The sequence below is a fragment of the Boleophthalmus pectinirostris genome, unplaced genomic scaffold (assembly GCF_026225935.1).
Source record: "Boleophthalmus pectinirostris isolate CB_2022bp ecotype Guang Dong unplaced genomic scaffold, ASM2622593v1 HiC_scaffold_9, whole genome shotgun sequence".
NCBI classification, from domain to species: domain Eukaryota; kingdom Metazoa; phylum Chordata; class Actinopteri; order Gobiiformes; family Gobiidae; genus Boleophthalmus; species Boleophthalmus pectinirostris.
The window spans coordinates 38,739,491-38,754,291 of NW_026571541.1; the positions used below are offsets into that span (position 1 = coordinate 38,739,491).

Genomic DNA, 14,801 nt, shown 5'->3' on the forward strand with positions numbered 1-14,801 from the left:
ATCTTGTCTCGGCCCATGGGATTTTTTTCGACTGTAGAATCACTGAGACACTACGACAACTGGAGGCAGCGACAAGCAGCAAAACTGTATCCAGTTATTTTAATAGATCCATGAGCTCAGCCCATTGACCGGAAGGGGCGGCCATTTTGGAACCTGGGGTCTTGTCTCATGGATCTATTAAAATAACTGGATACAGTATTTGCTGCTTGTAGCTGCCTCCAGTTGACGTAGTGTCTCACTGAACTTCAGCAGAAAAAGTCCCGTGGGCCGAGACAAGATTTTTATCATAGAGGCAATATAATCACAAACTGCTCATGTTCGTCTGACAGGGACCTACAGCTTTCAAAATTATCGGATTTGTTGGCGATTTTTACCTATTTTTAGATCATAAACTTTTTCTCGCTCAAAATCCTTGAGTTGTCTTAAAAAAACGCTTTATAATCGTTAGCTTCGGCTACGCACTGCTCCGCTCTAGCTCCTCTCGCTCTGATTGGTCAAAGTGATCACGTGACACACGAGCCCGTGCACCGTGCGTGCGGTCGCGTGCATTCGCGTGTGCCTGTGGGAGAAAAGAGCACTAGTGCGCATGCTCGGTCAGCCCACAGCCGCCGGAAGTACCTAGCCGGGCTAGGCTAATCTGGGATCATGTGACATTGAGCTCAGCCCATTGACTTGAAGGGGCGGCCATTTTGGAACCTGGGGGCTTGTCTGCAGCCAGAGACTCAACAAACAGACCGCGCGTGGCTCTGTGGCTCTGTGGCTCTGTGGCTCGTGGATCTGTGGCTCGTGGCTCTGTGGCGCGTGGATCTGTAAGAATAAAAAGTTTGTGTTGTTGTGTGACGCGGACGAACCCTGCGGCTCTGCGTCAGGAACAAACCTGTGACTCTGTGGATGTTTGTGATTCCAGACCGTCTCTTCTCCTGGTGAGTTCAGTTCGTGAACATTGTGAGATTCGAGCTCGTGTTTATGTTTCTAAATCTTCACGTGTTTAGCGCCGCGTCCGTTTGTGGACAAGAGTCTGACAAACCAAACTGTTCATTTACGCACGAGGCGCTCGCGTCTCCATAGACCTTCTCCCGCAGCGTTCGCCGTTTGACAGACATGACGCCGCTTTTTACGCCGAAAATTCACCAAAATGCGCCGCTTTGATGTTCTGGAACAACGCGCGTGTTTTACGTGCGTTTTACGCATCAAGACGCGCCGTTTTTACGTGAAAACAGGAAAATATCTCTGTGTAATCCATTTATTTCAACAAAGTAACTGTAATCCAATTACCACTCACTGAAACAGTAACAGTAACTGAATACAGAGTAACTGTAACTGAATACAGTTACTCATCAGTTTTTTCATTTTTCATTTTAAACACAAAACTGAAAACTGAAAAAAAACGAATCATTATCTGTTTTTTCATTTTGGTTTTGGAGACAAATAATGAAGAAAACTGTTTTTCATTTTCTTATTTTTGGTTTTATATTGAAAAACAAATGAAGGAATGAAACACAGATTGACATGGATTTAGTGGCAGTGGGACGACGGCCTTTTAGTTTCCATGTGCAGTCAGACTGTTCTGTCAGCAGATCTACACGGAACAAGATGCAATGATCTGATGTTTTCCAGTAAGTCCAAAAACTGCATTTGTTTCTCACTTGTATTTATAACAAACTGTTAGGTTTCCTCAAAAAACCATTCAGCGTGTTCTCTTAAAAATAACCAATGGAATCGATCGATTAAAATCAAGAAGAATTTATTCCCTATACAATACAATTGTAATCCAGAGCTCTGGGTCAGATTGTTGTCCCTAACTGCCTGTGTCTACAGAGACTTAAATCAGGCAAATCTGACTGCCCCTGAACTAACTTCGCCCAGTTCTTATAGACAAGAAGATGCAAATAATATGTTAAACAGGTAACGCCTTGAGTCGTCTCTGGTCGTCTCTGGAGTATCTCTGCATTCCTTTAGGTTTAGGGAGTTGACAGCAGCCCACAGCCGCCCAATGTAAATCACCAGTTTAGTTTAGTTTCTCACCGTCCCCACTGCTGCTGCTCTGCGATGAAATTCCTTAAAAGGACACAACCTTTATCTGTAAAGGATTACTTTAAAAGCAAACATGTTTCACATAGTGGTGCCTTTAAACATACATAAGATTTCAGTGGTTAAACAACTCAATGTGTAATAGTCAAACAAATATATACATTCAATGTTTAATATGCACATGTGATGCACTCAAAAAACTTCACCATTTGGTACAGCCTTCAAAACTGAGAGTCCCCCCCTCCTCTTTAGTCCAAACATGAGTCTGTTCCTCCTCTTTAGTCCAAACACGAGTCTGTTCCTCCTCTTTAGTCCAAACATGAGTCTGTTCCTCCTCTTTAGTCCAAACACGAGTCTGTTCCTCCTCTTTAGTCCAAACACGAGTCTGTTTCCTCTCTTTAGTCCAAACACGAGTCTGTTCCTCCTCTTTAGTCCAAACACGAGTCTGTTCCTCCTCTTTAGTCCAAACACGAGTCTGTTCCTCCTCTTTAGTCCAAACACGAGTCTGTTCCTCCTCTTTAGTCCAAACACGAGTCTGTTCCTCCTCTTTAGTCCAAACACGAGTCTGTTCCTCCTCTTTAGTCCAAACACGAGTCTGTTCCGTCTTCCGTTTGTGCCTCTGTCCTCGTTCGATTTCCTGTCACAACACAAAGTCGTTAAAACAGCAGCAGCACATCTGCTCGTACCGTTTGTTCCACGTTTACTTCCGTTTGTCAGGCAGGTGCTGACAGGAAGTGGTCAAATCCAGGTCAAAAGGAAACACTACTACTACTACTACTACTACTACTACTACTACTACTACTACTACTACTCTGTTACTTCTAATATTACTTTTGGAATGCAGGTCCAACTTGAAAAAACAAAAAAACGGAAACAGACACAAGACTCAACTCGGATTGAAGTTTTTATTGAAATAATTTGTTTGTAGTAGTAGTGGTAGTAGTAGTAGTAGTGGTGGTAGTAGTGGTAGTAGTTGTTGTAGTGGTAGTTGTAGTGGTGGTAGTAGTGGTAGTAGTAGTACCTTTAAATTAAACAAATGTGTAATGAAATAAAATTTACATTTTCCAATTTCATTAGTTATATAATCTATTTTAATTAATACACTTCCATTATAATATTTATTATTTATATATAATATTTATTGTATTTTATAATATTTACTTTACATTTTATACATGAACTTAAATAGCTATAAATTTAACCAATCATTTGACCAATACATTTTTAATCCTGTAATATAACTTTTTATACAGTTTTAAATGAGTACATGAAATTGTAATATTTTATTATTTGAAGATAAATTTTGATAAATAAACACATTGTTTTGTTTTTTTAATTGCTAAATAACATATATATTTTTTAACTCGAGCTACTTTAACTTAGAATTTACATCATTTACTATAAATCAGATTTACTACTTTATAAATAAACAGTTTAGTTATTCACCTTAGCTCTATTTTGGCATTTTCAAACTTAAATTGAATTGACTATTTACTTTAACTAAACTTAAACTAATTTTAAAGGTAAATTTCCTCACCAGTGTCTCTGTGTTTCACGTTCCTTCGTTTGGTTCTGTTTGTGTTTGTTCACCTGGGCCCAATCAAATGGTTCCAGAGACACACCTGGTCACCTGAGGTTTGTCTTGCTGCCACCTACTGGCCACACTAAAAATAACATCATCAACTCAAAAAAGAAGAAGAAGAAGAAGAGGGATCAGGAGTGAAGGTGAAGAGTCGGTGCAGGGGCTCGGCTTTTTCACTTGACATCTACTTCTACCATTACTTTTCTTTTTCTACTTCTACCATTACTTTTCTACTTCTACTTCTCCCAGTACTTTTCTACTTCTACCATTACTTTTCTACTTCTACTTCTCCCAGTACTTTTCTACTTCTACCATTACTTTTCTTCTTCTAATATTACTTTTGTACTTTTCTAACATTACTAGCAGTGATAAAAGGTTAAAAATAAAGGTAGAAAGAGAAAACCTTGGGGAGCAGAAGCGTCTCTGTCCTGGGTGGGAGGTGGATGATAAACAGGAAGAGGTGGTGGATTTTCATCACTTCTTCCATTTCACCAGAGGCGCCGTCTCAGGATTCTCCCCGACCGGACGACCAGTGTGTTTTATTTTGAACAAACAAATCATCAGTTTTTTCATTTTGGTTTTGGACATAAATAATGAAGAAAACGGTTGTTTTTTAAATTTTCATATTTTGGTTTTATATAGAAAAACAAATGAACGAATGATACATGATTTGACTCCACACTCTGTCCTGTCTTCTGTTTCCGACCTGAAGAATCCTCAGCCGTTACCCTCAACTGTCTTGGTCTGCTGTTCCTGATCAGTGATCGGGCCAAACACTTCTAATTTATTGGTGGCCAGAAAAAAGGGATGGACATGATTATCATATCAGTAGTTGGCACCGACGCACGTAAAAGCTGCGCGTCTTGATGTGCAAAACACATGTAAAATACGCACATTGTTCTGGAACATCATTATGGTGTAAAAAGAGGCGCATGTTGGTGAATTTTCATCGAAAAAAGCGGCATCATATCTGAAAAACGGCGTAATTTATATTGAAATGTAAGTGCCTAATGCGTAAATGTGGCATTATTGGCTTGCTATAGACATTGTAATTTGATGCGTTTATCAAATTTAAAATGCACCTCAACGTTTTTATCTTTTCAGTCTGTCGGCCATTAAACATATGATTATTTAACTGTCCGTACGCAAATGTCAAAAGAGAAAATTAAACACTCGAACTTCATTTTCTGCTATTGCATTTTATTGCATTTGCCACTAGAGGCGCAATAAGTCGAGGAACGGAGAGTGATTCTTTTACATGTTGAGCTGTTAGATTTGAATAAACAGATCAGACCGGTGCTGTGGATCGGCCGACACAGATCAGCCTGATGCTGTAGTGAGACATTGTAAATCTCAGTAGACACCACTGCAGTGATTCACAGCAGATCTGCTCCTTTCCATGTCCCACTGAAATAATCAGGACTAAAGGAGTCTTTGTAAAATATTTATGGCTGACATACTGAAAAGAGAAATACGTTGAGGTACAATACAACAGTTTTAAATTTGATAAATGTTAATTTACACAGTGTAAGGTTTATTTAGTAAGAGAACAGGACGTGCACAGGGACACTGGTGTTGTTCTGACTCTTTGTCTTGGTCAGTGATTTGCTGAAAACACTTTAAATTCATTGACATTGAAAATCAGTGGGAGGATCATTATCATATGGAGAATAAATTGACGCATCAAATAAAAACAATTTGATAAATAACAATTAACACGTCTAATAAGTTTATAATATGCATCAAATAAGGTGTTAAAGTGTTAAAAATAGAAGTAAATGTGAACGTTTGGCTTGATCTGCCGCTCACACCCAGCCCCAACAACCAGCCCCAACACCTACAACAACCAGCCCCAACACCCACAACAACCAGCCCCAACACCCACAACAACCAGCCCCAACACCCACAACAACCAGCCCCAACACCCACAACAACCCCCCAACACCCACAACAACCAGCCCAACACCCACAACAACCAGCCCCCAACACCCCACAACAACCAGCCCCAACACCCACAACAACCAGCCCCAACACCCACAACAACCAGCCCCAACACCCACAACAACCAGCCCCAACAGCCCCCACACAACAACCAGCCCCAACACCCACAACAACCAGCCCCAACACCCACAACAACCAGCCCCAACACCCACAACAACCAGCCCCAACACCCACAACAACCAGCCCCAACACCCACAACAACCAGCCCCAACACCCACAACAACCAGCCCCAACACCCACAACAACCAGCCCCAACACCCACAACAACCAGCCCCAACACCCACAACAACCAGCCCCAACACCCACAACAACCAGCCCCAACACCCACAACAACCTGACCCACCACTCACACCCAGCCCCAACAACAACCTGATCTGACAGAAAGTGTGCCTTTAATATAAAATACAAACTATAACTTGCTTGTAAACACACACTGAAACATTCACGTGTGACTCTGTGATTTTATGTGTATTTCGTTGTGGCCACAGCAGTTTGTCAAAACCTGATCCCGTCAGATCTCAGGAGCTCAGCAGGGCCGGGCCTGGTTAGTACTTGGATGAAGACCACTGGGAAAATCAGGAGCCACAGGAGACACCATTGGCAAAAACTGTCATTGTGTCCTTAGGCAAGACACTTGACTTCACTCACATTGCCTAGTATGAAAGTGGTGTGTGTGTGAGTGATGGTGGTCAGAGGGGCTGATGGCGCTGATTGGCAGCCTCACTTCCGTCAGTCTGCCCCAGGGCAGCTGCGGCTACAGTAGAATACAGCGTTTACACCACTGAGTGTTGAGTGAATGAATAATGAACTGTAAAGCACTTTGGGTATCTTGAAAGGCGCTGTATAAATGCAATGAGTAATTAATAATGAATTTTAAAAAGGTATTTTACTTAACACTTTCTTTCTTTTCTTCCAAAGCAGAGCTCCGAGATCCAGCGACAGAATGGCCTTCACATGTGACCAGTGTGGAAAGGTGTGGGCATGTGCGTCCCAACTGAAAATACACTACAGAAGTCACACAGGAGAGAAACCGTACGAGTGTGATGTGTGTGAAAAGACATTTTCACAATCAAGCCACCTAACGTCACATATGAGAATCCACACAGGTGAAAAACTGTACAGATGTGATGTGTGTGAAAAGACATTTTCACAATCAAGCCACCTAACGTCACATATGAGAATCCACACAGGTGAAAAACCTTACGAGTGTGACCAGTGTGGGATGGAATTTAGACAGTCTGGTGCCCTCCATCAACATATGAGAATCCACACAGGTGAAAAACCGTACAGATGTGAACAGTGTGGGATGGAATTTAGACAGTCTAGTGCCCTCCATCAACATGTGAGAGTCCACACAGGAGAGAAACCGTACAGATGTGATGTGTGTGAAAAGACATTTTCACTATCAAGCCACCTAACGTCACATATGAGAATCCACACAGGAGAGAAACCGTACAGATGTGATGTGTGTGAAAAGACATTTTCAACGTCAAGCAACCTAACGTCACATATGAGAATCCACACAGGTGAAAAACCGTACGAGTGTGACCAGTGTGGGAAGGGATTTCGAGAGTCTGGTGCCCTCCATCTACATATGAGAATCCACACAGGTGAAAAACCGTACGAGTGTGACCAGTGTGGGAAGGGATTTCGAGAGTCTGGTGCCCTCCATCAACATGTGAGAGTCCACACAGGAGAGAAACCGTACAGATGTGATGTGTGTGAAAAGACATTTTCAACGTCAAGCAGCCTAACGTCACATATGAGAATCCACACAGAAGAGAAACCGTATGAGTGTGACCAGTGTGGGATGGAATTTAGACAGTCTGGTGCCCTCCATCAACATATGAGAGTCCACACAGGAGAGAAACCGTACAGATGTGATGTGTGTGAAAAGACATTTTCACAATCAAACCACCTAACGTCACATATGAGAATCCACACAGGTGAAAAACCATATGAGTGTGACCAGTGTGGGAAAACTTTCTCTGTATCATACAATCTCAGTAAACACATGAGAATTCACTTCTTGCACAGACGATATGAGTGTGACCAGTGTGAAAAGTTCTTCAGAACATCGAAGGAGCTCTCCAGTCACTACCGAAAGCACACAGGAGACGACTCAGACCGTGAAGAGAGAGGGAAGGCTTCCGGGTCTGTGGGGAAGCGTCTGAAACGTGTCCAAATGTTCCAGACTGAAGAGAAAAGCTGCAGCTCTGACCAGCGTGGAAGGACTCGGAGGAAACCCGCTCGTCTGAAGCTCCACCCTCTGGAACACAGTAAAGGAGAAAGAGCTGCCGAGGCCGCGTCATGTGAGCCTAAAGTCAGACTCAAAAAGCTGGAGATCAGGCTTCAGAGACTCCGGACTGTGGACTCGAGCTCTGCCTAGTGTCAAATATAAAACCTTAAAATGATGTACAGTTTTTGTTTTGTTTTGTTTTTTTAGTGTGATGTAGGTGGACCATGAGCGGGTTGGGGTTCAGTGAGTAAGGTTTTAAAAACACAGATAAAAACGTGAAGCGGTGGTCCACAGTTTACTTTTAGTTTTTTTTATTTTTCAATCATTATAAAAAAGTGCAGGGTGTAAAATAGAGGCAGGCAGCGGTTTCCTCTCCAGCAGCAGAAGCCCAGAATAATCCATGTGTCCTTCGTTCATTGGTTTTTCAAAATAAAACCAAAAATAAGAAAACGAAAAAACTGTAGTTTTCTTCATTATTTGTCTCCAAACCCAAAATGAAAAAACAGATAATGATTCATTTTTTTCAGTTTTTGTTTTTGTTTTTAAATGAAAAATGGAAAAAAATGGAAAATGGACTGAACCAGGACTGAACCAGGACTACACCAGGACTAAACCAGGACTAAACCAGGACTGAACCAGGACTGAACCAGGACTGAACCAGGACTAAACCAGGACTAAACCAGGACTAAAACAAGTCTAAACCAGGACTGAACCAGGACTGAACCAGGAGTAAACCAGGACTGAACCAGGACTGAACCAGGACTAAACCAGGACTAAACCAGGACTGAACCAGGACTACACCAGGACTACACCAGGACTGAACCAGGACTGAACCAGGACTGAACCAGGACTAAACCAGGACTAAACCAGGACTGAACCAGGTCTAAACCGGGACTGAACCAGGACTAAACCAGAACTAAAACAAGTCTAAACCAGGACTGAACCAGGACTAAACCAGGTCTAAAGGACTGAACCAGGACTAAAACAGGACTGAACCAGGTCTAAACCAGGACTAAAACAGGACTGAACCAGGTCTAAACCAGGTCTGAACCAGGACTAAACCAGGTCTAAACCAGGTATAAAGGACTAAACCAGGACTAAACCAGGACTAAATCAGGACTAAACCAGGTCTAAACCAGGACTAAAGGACTAAACCAGGACTAAACCAGGACTAAACCAGGACTAAACCAGGACTAAACCAGGACTAAAGGACTAAACCAGGTCTAAACCAGGACTAAACCAGGACTAAACCAGGACTAAACCAGGACTAAACCAGGTCTAAACCAGGACTAAAGGACTAAACCAGGTCTAAACCAGGTCTAAACCAGGACTAAACCAGGACTAAACCAGGACTAAACCAGGACTGCTGAGTGTGACTAAACGTGAGGTGCGCCTGTGTAGACTGTCGGGTGATCAGGACTGAGACTGGTCTAGTCCTGGTTCAGTCCGTATGCGGCGCAAAAGTTCGGCATCGTAGTTTAAGTCACGTAAACGGGAAACAGTCGCAGTCGTTTTCCGTTTTTTCCATTTTTCATTTAAACACCAAAATCAAAAACTGAAAAAAAGAATCATTCATCTGTTTTTTCATTTTGGTTTTGGAGACAAATAATGAAGAAAATCGTTGCAGATCAGACTTCAGAGACTCCGGACTGTGGACTCGAGCTCTGCCTAGTGTCAAATATAAAAGTGTAAAATGATGTACAGATTTTTTTTTATTATTAGAAAGAGGTTTTAGCTGAAGTTTGTCCATCTTATTCTTCATTGTCTTGTTTTTCTCGTGGAGCTTTTAGTTCTTCTTCACTGCACTTTCCTAATCAGAGACAAACCTGCAACTGCATTTTGTCTTTTTATTCTGTTTTGACTCTTGTTTGCCGCCCACAGATGTTTATTCTTTTGTTTTATTGTGATGAAAAACTGAAGTCAAATGTTAGAATTAGAAAATAAAATCTGTTTTTTGGACCGTTTGTTGTTGCTTGTCTTGTCTTGTGTGTGTTACTACTAGGTAAGTCCACTGTACTAAAAGAGGTCAGTGCAGTTGTGTCGTGGGCTGAGTACCAGGAGATGAACATTCAGCTCAGGGAGTGGAGAGAGACTGAAACAAAAGTTGCTTTTTGATGGAACCAGATACTGAAATATTTAGACAATGACAAACATCTGGGCCCGGTCAAGCAGAAGTAAACAACAAGGCCAAAACTTCAAGTTAATTCATCTGATATAAAAGTGTATTGAACAGATACATATGTTCTCTAGTTTATCAAACTGTTGACCTTTTTTCTGTTCCATTTTTGGTTCTAAAGTTCCATACGTTTTAAACAGACCATGAATGAAACATGGAACAAAAATTATTTCCCAAATTTCAAAGACCTGCAAAAATCATGTAAATAAATGGATGTATTTCATCATATCTTGTGTTATTCCATCTTTGAACTGTTGATGAAGGTACATGATTTAAAAAAAAAAAAAAAAAAGTATTTAAAATTATAAAAATATGCTCTATCTATCTATACATCTATACATGACACTGTCAGAAAACAAATGTCATTAAACACAAGAGCTCCATCTGGTGGTCGCAAAAATAAATACCAAGCATGGCTCCCTCTGGTGGCCACAAAGGTAAATCCAATGCTCGCTCGAGGTCTGCCTAGTGACCGTGTGACGAGGCGTGTTTCGGTATCGGTAAATAGAAATCAACTAAACACGGCATAAAACACAACATTATACATTTAATGAGGAACAAGGAGAAAGGAAAAGTCGGCCCAAACTAACAACAAAGTGTAACGAAGAACAGGTGATATAAAACTCACTCTCAAACACACATCAAGAATCTCAGACTTCTGATCATTGTGCAGTTCACACTGAGAAGGATTTTCTGAAAAAGTGAGCGTCAAACCTCCATGTTTGTTTTCCCAGTGGGATGTGTTTATTGTCAAAGTCGATCTTTTCAAGTCTTTTGAACCATTTCACTTTTGTTTCTGGTTCTGATATTGTCATATTTTAGTTTTGGGATTTGAACGTCGTAATTGTTGTGGTTGTTGGATCCAAACAGCGGAAAACGGCTCGAGAAATGTGTTTGTGAACTTTATAAATGCAAAAGTGAATCAGATGTGTGTGACTCAAACCTCTGTTCAAACTGTTTCTCTTCCCAACAGAATTGAAAAATAGTGAAAGGTGAAGGTGATGGGCAGGATTGATCCACAGGAAGAAACAAAAAGGAAACATTTGTCTGACTAAATCATCCTGAGTTTACAGAGAACATTTTGTATGTGGAGCCACAACAAAACAAAATCCTGTTTGTTAATGTAGAGGAGCAGAAGACAAACAGACTGAGCTGCACTTTCTTGTTCTTGTGGTTTTACACAAACATCACGTCTTGGTCTTTGCAGTGGAAGGTGTTTCTTGGTGAACAGTTGGAGACTTTCACTTTGGTGTTGACTTTTTAAATTCGTAACCGAGGTTGAGTGAGCGATTCAGGTTCTGCTTTGTTGTCGCTCCACATACAAAATGTTCTCTGTAAACTCAGGATGATTTAGTCAGTCAAAGGTTTGTTGAATCTCAAACAGAATGTACCAAACTCGCAACAAACCAAAACCACAAAATATTTTGGGTGAATCTGTTGCGTTTCTTTGGCCTTTATGTTTCAAATCGCACTCCAAATCCACGAAGCACTTCCTGAAACGGTCACGTGGTTCGGACGGTTCACGAGGCTTCGAACGTCACCACACACGTCACCGATACAAACCTCGATACACTTCACCGAAGACTTCCTGGATTAATCGACACACACTTCCAAACCTCGACATGAAGGACACGTCACTGTTTACAGGGGAGTGACACAATCGTTCATGTTGACCAGAGGGAATTTCCAGTTTAGGCAGTTTAACTGTAGTAAATATGGTGAAGGTTAAACTAGATGTGGCTCCAGACACACGTGGCTCTGGGTGAGTGTCTTATCTGCTGATATGAGACTCTGGGCCTGTGCACATCAGTGAGTGCGTCACATGTGCATCAATAACCCGGTTATTGTCCATGTCCTGGTTCTGTCAGTGTTCGTGTTACTGTGTTTACATGAGCACTGACAAACCTGGACACTCATATCCACGTGGACATGATCAAATGGAGTGTCCCGGTTTCTTGACATAATCTTACAAATGCACAAGCGCAAAAATTAACTTAAATCAATTTCATAAACCAGGAAAAATACAAACTATGAGATCTCCCACAATCCACTGCACAGAATAAATAAACTCAACTTTACAACATATAAACCATAAACACTATAGACACATCAGCCGTTTGATCAGATCATTCAGCTCTGATCACATTTGTTTACGTTTTACAGAAACGAAACTTAAGACCGTTTGGCTAATTAACATAAACTGTTAGTGGTGATAAAATCAGCTGCTCCTTGTGTCGCTGATGTGATTCAGTTTCTTTTGGACTAAAAGACTCGACTCAGTGGATTATGTGAGTTGTTTTAGTGACAGAAGAGGTGCTGATGATGGTGAGTCTGTTCTGTGTGTGTGTCGTACAGGAGATAGTTCATGTTTTAGTTTTTCAGCGTCACACGAGTGCAGATTGTACATGTGCAGGTTTAGTGCAGCTCTTTATTTTACAGTCATTTCACTCGTTTGGTCAATTTATTTATGTTGGTCACTTTATTTATGTTGGTCACTTTATTTATGTTCGTCAATTTATTTATGTCTCTACTGTTGTGGTGAAAAGACCTGAAAGTGTCTTTTGGACACATGTGACTCAACTTTATGTTGCAGTAACAGGATACTGTGTTTACATGTCACAAGTATCACAGTTACTATCAGAATAAACCAGCTACAGTAACACAGTTTCTAATAACCAGGACACTGAAACCGGGTTACTGCGTTTACATGAACCATCAAGAAACCGGGACACTCAAAAAACCCGGGTTATTGATGTTCATGTAAACACATTCACTGTTCCAGTTATTCTCTGTATCCCGGTTGTGTCGGTGTTGGAGATACTGTGTTTCCATGCGCCTGAGAAACACTCACATCCCTGTGACATGATCAAGTGGAGTGTCCCGGTCGAGCTCCTTCAGCAGAGGAAACTCGGGAGGTTCTAACGAGCGGTGAGGAGCTGCACACTGCACACGTCAAAGGCAAGTTTATTTGTACGGCACAATTCGTACACAAAGTAATTCAAAGTGCTTTACAGAATAAGAAATACATTAAAATCATAATAAAAACAAATCAAAACATAAATAATCATGAAGATTAAAATTAAAAAAGAGAGACATAAATTGGAGAGAAGAGTGCGGAATGAAAACCTTTCAGTTTTATCAAACGTCAAACCCAACGTCTCCAAACATTGTACAAGTCACACACAGAAATAAACTCAACTTTACTAAATCAAAAACATAACCACATCAGTCTGTTTGATCAGATAATTCAGCTTTGCCACATTTGTTTATGTTTTACAAAAACAGAACTTAAAACCACATGGCTCATTTGCATAAACTGTTAACGCTGATAAAAAAAAAAAATAAACAGCTCTGATTAAAAAAAGAAAAAAACTCACTCCTTGTGTCTCTGATGTGGTTCAGCTTCTGTTGGACTAAAGGACACAGTGACTCAGTGGAATATGAGTCGTTCTTTCTGTGACAGAGGGGTGTTCTGCTGATGGTGAGTCTGGTCTGTGTTTATATCGTAGATGTTTCATGTGTAAGTTTTCAGTGATCACACGTGTGCAGGTCGTACGAGTGCAGATTCATTTATTTATTTTACAGTCACTTCACTCATTTATAGTCACTTTATTTATGTCGCTGCTGTTGTGATGAAAAGACTGAGAAGTATTTGCCTTTTGGACACGTTTGCACTCAATTTTACATCACAGTAACTGGGTTAGTGCGTTTACATGCACCGTGACAAAACCCAGATCCTCAAAAAACCCGATCGTAATCGAGACACTGATGTTGATGTAAACACACTCATGATGAACAACACACCAGATCAAATCTAACTCGTTCTCTCTCAGACCGACACACTGACTCTGTTCTGTCCTCGTGTCGGTCGCTGTTGAGTTTTGGAGACGAACATTGAACAGAAGTCGATCTGCATCTTCTACTGTTTTTGAAATAAAGTCATGAGGAGAGAGACGATGAGAAGATCCTGAAGGAGAACACAACTTTCACTGCTTTAAAATACAAACTGTTAGTAATAAAACAAAATGTATTTTATTAATTTAGTTTTCAGTGTTTTAAAAAGACACATATTTTGTTGTGATGTTTTGTAGTGATTTTCAATTGAAATTCAAGCTCAGGTTTTCTACATTTCTCATGTTATTTTTTTCTCTCTACTCCATCATTCAGTCAAATTTTAGAACCTTTGTGGCCCACGAGCCAGAAAGTTTGCCCTCCCCTGTGCTATTATCACTCTATTATATATTTTTTGTCCACACCTTGAAGCATCGGCTCAACAGTCGAGCAAACGGATGGAACACTTCAGTGCTTCTTCTCGACATCAATACCTGTAAAAGTCCAGGCCCAACCGGACCCTCCACTCAAAAAAAACTGATATATTATAAATTCCAACGCTCCATTCGTGAAGACTTTGTAACATGAGGTTTCCAAGTTTTCAATTTCACAGAACAATGTCTTAAACAGAAACAGTGCAGTGGAAATGCAGGAAAAATAAAACATCGACAAAGTTTATTATTATAATTTATTCAAATTCTTAGTTCTTAGTTTTTATAGGCGAGTTTCATTGTTGACAAAAGCGTGTGTTGCATGATGGGAATTATTTTAGTCGGCGACAAGAAACACTAATTCAACATGACGGACGGAGCGAGAAAACAGGTAAAGGGTATTGATCCTGGTTATTGATCCACTCTAACGGCAGACGACCCAAGACCATTTGACCAGAAATTGGTCATAAACATCGACGGACGACAAATCACCCTTTTCAACCCCGACAG

At 40.8% G+C, this 14,801-nt stretch overlaps 1 protein-coding gene across 10 annotated transcripts; it reads left to right on the plus strand.

Annotated features, from left to right (window-relative positions):
- Positions 1 to 737: 737 nt before the first annotated feature.
- LOC110153438 (zinc finger protein 501-like) lies at positions 738 to 9,817 on the plus strand. 10 transcript variants are annotated; one of them, XM_055166611.1, is made up of 3 exons: positions 738 to 923; positions 6,533 to 7,224; positions 7,309 to 9,817. In XM_055166611.1, exons 1-3 carry the CDS (start codon positions 892 to 894, stop codon positions 8,001 to 8,003), a joined length of 1,419 nt encoding a protein of 472 aa, XP_055022586.1. In that variant the 5' UTR covers positions 738 to 891; the 3' UTR covers positions 8,004 to 9,817. The 10 variants fall into 10 exon arrangements, 5 of the variants coding, with proteins under 5 accessions (XP_055022586.1, XP_055022588.1, XP_055022585.1 ...); XR_008633763.1 differs by having other exon boundaries at positions 739 to 923; positions 6,533 to 9,129; positions 9,182 to 9,817; XR_008633764.1 differs by having other exon boundaries at positions 739 to 923; positions 6,533 to 9,129; positions 9,193 to 9,817.
- The last annotated feature ends 4,984 nt before the right edge of the window (positions 9,818 to 14,801 follow it).

Excerpts from the sequence above, each read along its gene's own strand:
- LOC110153438 (XM_055166608.1), top strand. The coding sequence starts at position 892 with ATGTTTGTGATTCCAGACCGTCTCTTCTCCTG. Across the intron at positions 924-6,532 it reads CCAGACCGTCTCTTCTCCTG|CAGAGCTCCGAGATCCAGCG; the intron begins GTGAGTTCAGTT and ends TTTCTTCCAAAG.